The sequence below is a fragment of the Protobothrops mucrosquamatus genome, unplaced genomic scaffold, assembly GCF_001527695.2.
Source record: "Protobothrops mucrosquamatus isolate PMUCROS unplaced genomic scaffold, P.Mucros_1.0 scaffold_149, whole genome shotgun sequence".
NCBI classification, from domain to species: Eukaryota; Metazoa; Chordata; class Lepidosauria; order Squamata; family Viperidae; genus Protobothrops; species Protobothrops mucrosquamatus.
Genome location: NW_015386225.1, coordinates 2195499 through 2200046, shown reverse-complemented (window position 1 = coordinate 2200046; position 4548 = coordinate 2195499). Strand labels below are relative to the sequence as shown.

Below are 4548 nucleotides of genomic sequence, written 5' to 3'. Positions count from 1 at the left end.
CATTGCCATGGAGCGCTTTAAAAGTTGTTACTAACACCTTGAAGCGCACCCGGAAGGCCACCGGCAGCCAGTGCAGCTCGCGCAGGAGAGGTGTTACATGGGAGCATCTAGAGGCCCCCAAAATCCCCCACGCAGCCGCATTCTGAACTAGCTGGAGCCTCCAGGTGCACCTCAAGGGGAGCCCCATGTAGAGAGCATTTCAATAGTCCATGTGGTAATAACAATGTTCTGTTGTTCCACAGCAATTTTGTGCCCCTCCCAGAGCCATTGACAATGCCAAGAGGACATTGTGAAGGTTCTACCATACTTCAGAAGCATTTGGACTGTGGGCATAGAAACATATATAGTGTTTGAAAGCTTCAGCTCTTTGGAAGTTTTCTAATGTTGCCATCAAATGGTTATTTTTAATCTGAAGGAGACCATTATTAAATACCTGGGGAGTGTTTAAGACAGGGGTAGTCAACCTTGGCTCTTTTATGACTCGTGGACTTCAATTCCCAGAATTCCTCAGCCAGCTTAGCTGGCTCAGGAATTCTGGGAGTTGAAGTCCACGAGTCATAAAAGAGCCAAGGTTGACTACCCCTGGTTTAAGATTTCAGACGTGGTTTGCCATTGCCTCCTTTATAGATCTGAGAGAGGGAGTGAGTGGCTGAAGGTCACCCAGCTGGTTTCATGCCTGAGGTTGGACTAGAACTCATGGTCTCCAGGTTTCTAGCCTGGTGCCTTAACCCACAGTACCAAACTGGCTCTACATGTGGAGTAGTCCTGTGTAAAGGCTTCTTTGAGATGACTACAGAGAAAACATCCTTGGCAGCAATGCAGAAGTGGCTTGCATCGTATGCATTTTTAAAAATTATTTAAATGCTGATTAAATTTAAATATACTCTTACATTGAAATAAATGGCTGTCCTACTCTCTAGGTGTGGCCTGTGGGATACCATTCAAAAACAAACATGTGGTTCTTAGTCCACAAAGCTCACTCTGATGCACAAATGCCATAGGTCATCCTTGACCTCATTCCAAAGTGGATGTGATTCCTACTGTGAACAAAACTATCACCTCTCCCTTCACATTAGATTTATTCAAAGCCTTGAATGATGCAACTGCATCTACTCATTTGTCCCAATGCATTAGGAATAAAGACTGTTTAGAAACAAGAAGTCATGTTAAACATCAGAAGTATCATGAAACAAAGGCCTTCAGATAAGAAGGCAACGGCAATTATATCTGTTTAATTTCTGAGTAAAGAATATGGACATGTTCATATAAGTCAACAGGATTTGAACTTGACTTAAGAGACACTTAATTTATGGAGACTAATGAAACTATTAGTTCATACAATAATATGGAAAAGGAGCTCATATTCATGGGGTGTTCTAATCAAAAGCGGGAGGCATCTGTCAGTTCTCCTTGCAAGAATTAAGTAGGGCTGCTCATTTTTACAAAAGACCTTCTTAATATCTTATGATATCTCCACTTATTCTCTTGCCCTTTCCCAAACCATGTTTCCCAATGCATATAATTGCCCTTCAGAGACAGTTAATTAATGATTTGATTTGGAGTTTATTTATCTGTTATTTGTTCACTGCATTTAAAATGAACTGGATATTCATTTCACTGGGACCATGCGTCCTTAAATCCTGCTCATTTTGCATTGGTTGGTGACTAATAAAGAACTGAACTCAGCTATTCATTATTGCTTTGTATACGCAGGTCGGGGAATAGAAGGACTCAAGACAATAATAATCTTAATTATGTGATGGATGCAGAACTGACTCCTTGTAATATATAAATGGAAGATTGTCCAAATTCCACTCCTTACTTGTAATTCTTTTCCTGTGTGGGAAGACCCCAAGAGATGTTCAAAGAATGTATTTCTTTCACTGGAATAACTGAAACAGGATAAAGAGGTTAATATCATATATTCAAAATTTGAAAAATTGGGTAAGAAGAATAGGAAAGGCTGTGGAGGAAATAAATGGTGGTCAGGGCATCAAGAGTCTTTGGAGACCTTTTACTTCCTAAGAAGAACATTATGACAAGGTTAAGACCAAGCCTTACATCTGTTAGACAATGAAGACCTCCAAGGAATTTGTTTTGCTCTATTAACTATTGAAGTTGTACATCCTTGATTTATTTATTGGCCATGCACCAGCTGCTTTTAAATTAGGACATCACCAAAGACTTGATCTGAAGAGGGTATAACATTTTGGTTGACTACTGAACTTAAAAAATTTGTTTCATTTTTTTCCCCTTCACACCTGCCTTTTTTCTTTTTCTACGTAGTTTGCTTAAGGCCGGATTCATCTCTGTTTTCAAATGGCTATAAATACTACAGGAGATAGGATAAAATATAAATCACGTAACTAAATATTTCAAGTTCTTCTAAAAAGTACCAATGTATTCATTTGTAAAATAACAGCAACATGTCTCACTTCCCCTAAACCAGGGTATCTATAACCTAAGTCCAAGAGATATGCATGTTCTCCAAACTCTGAGTGTAGCTTCCAGAGTGACTTGAAAAGTTACCCCCACATTGTTATTTGTGGTGGACAGAAGGTGAACTTTGTAGATCCATGTACTGTAACACTTTTGCTTTGTAAGCTGTTCTGGTTACCACTTGGTTTCCTGGTGCAATACAAAATGCTAGTTATCAGTTATAAAACCCTTTATGGCATAGGGTTAGGCTATCTCAAGCACTGCATCTCTCTTATTATTTCTACCCATCCTGTATGATTTAACAGAGGAACATGCTTCATATTTCATCCATTAAGCTATGCCATCTGATGGATGCCAGGATGCATGCCTTTTTTATCACAAGGTTTGCCCATTAATATACTGACTCTAAGATTTGGATTGTCCCAAATCTTCAGGTCTTTAAACATTATTTTAAAAGTTAACTTTTCCACTAATTACTGGGATAAATCAGTGATGCATCCATTATATATATATTTATATATATATTTACTATATATTTATATATATAGTAAAACAATAAAAGTGAACACCAGGGAAAATTAAAATAATTAAAAGTTTTAATAAAACATTAAAAATTTTAAAAAGATTTTAAAATGCTATAACAGACCTAGCTTTCGTTGGAATCTACCAACATCATCAGGGTACAAATGACTAAATGGGAGAAAATACTTTTATACACCAGCCAATGCCTGCGCGCGACTCCTGGATCTAGTAATTGGTCCCAGCCGATCAAACGTTNACTATCTAACCCTGCAATGGGGGAAGGCGGAGGCATCCTGCCATCACTTACATCGTTCGGCTCTACTGCCAACCCAGCTCCCCAGGATCTATTATTAACACAGTTACAAGTGTGCTCTATCTTCCCCTTTTTCATGGCTCTCAAATCGTAGCTGTGGTTGGGGCGTGCATCCCGGAGCCTGAACTCAGCCATGCCAGCTACCTTCAAGGGTGAACACCTCCGTATTTCCTTGTCCCAGTGTTTTTTCTCCTCCTCCTTCACTGGTATCAGTGAAATGGAAGGAAAGAACACAGTGGAGGTTGTGAGTGGGTGCAGGATCCCTAGGACTGGTATCAGTGAAATGAAAGGAAAGAACACAGTGGAGGTTGTGAGTGGCTGCAGGATCCCTAGGACTGGTATCAGTGAAATGAAAGGAAAGAACACAGTGGAGGTTGTGAGTGGGTGCAGGATCCCTAGGACTGGTATCAGTGAAATGAAAGGAAAGAACACAGTGGAGGTTGTGAGTGGGTGCAGGATCCCTAGGACTGGTATCAGTGAAATGGAAGGAAAGAACACAGTGGAGGTTGTGAGTGGATGCAGGATCCCTAGGACTGGACCTCACCGAAGGGAAAGTGGGGGTAGTCATGATAAACATCAAAGGGGTGGAGATGGAATGGCCCCCAAGGATCATGAAAGGGTGAATCAGCCCAAGGATGGGAGGCATGTTCCAGCCTGGGAAAGTAGAGGATGCCCACCTGAGATACAGACACAAAAAAGGAGGGAGGAGGGCGGCAACACAGATGTAGGTAAAGGAGGTAAGGAAGAATTAACTCGGTTTGCAGATGAGGCCAGGATTGGCCAGCCGGGACCTGTCACGAGATCTAGGAGCCATGCGCAGACGTGACTGTATTTATAAGCAAGCTCTCCCAGCATCCTGATTATACCCTGACGATGATGGCAGTTTTAGGCCATCGAAAGCTTGGTTTTATTTATTAAAACTGTATTGTTTTATACTTCCTGGTGATCACTTTGTTGTCTTTTAAATATATATGAATGCCTTTTTTTTTTCTTTTAGAGCACCCTGTCGGCCCAAATATGGGAAAGAGAAGACTTCTCTTTCCCATATTTGGGCTGACAGGATGCTCTAAAAGAAAAAAAAAAGGCATTCATTCTCTTCCCCTGTCTCTTGTAGCTAACAAAGTGAGAAAGAGCCTGTGGCCTAGTGGCTAACACCTCTGCTTAACATGCAGACAGCCCAGGTTCGAATCTCAGAAGGGTATGTCTGGCTGATGAAAACCAAATAAGGTTTGAAATAGCTATCCCAGTACTCCCTTAATTCTTTGTTAGCAATT

The 4548-nt window shown here is 40.8% G+C and overlaps 1 protein-coding gene across 1 annotated transcript in view; it reads right to left on the bottom strand.

The window, feature by feature from the left end:
• Positions 1-1818: 1818 nt before the first annotated feature.
• The window catches only part of LOC114922791 (nardilysin-like), a 25221-nt gene continuing 22491 nt past the window's right edge, over positions 1819-4548 (bottom strand). Inside the window, exon 10 of the mRNA XM_029284764.1 lies at positions 1819-1892. Coding sequence (XP_029140597.1) covers positions 1819-1892 — 74 coding nt within the window. The remainder of the gene's footprint in view (positions 1893-4548) is intronic.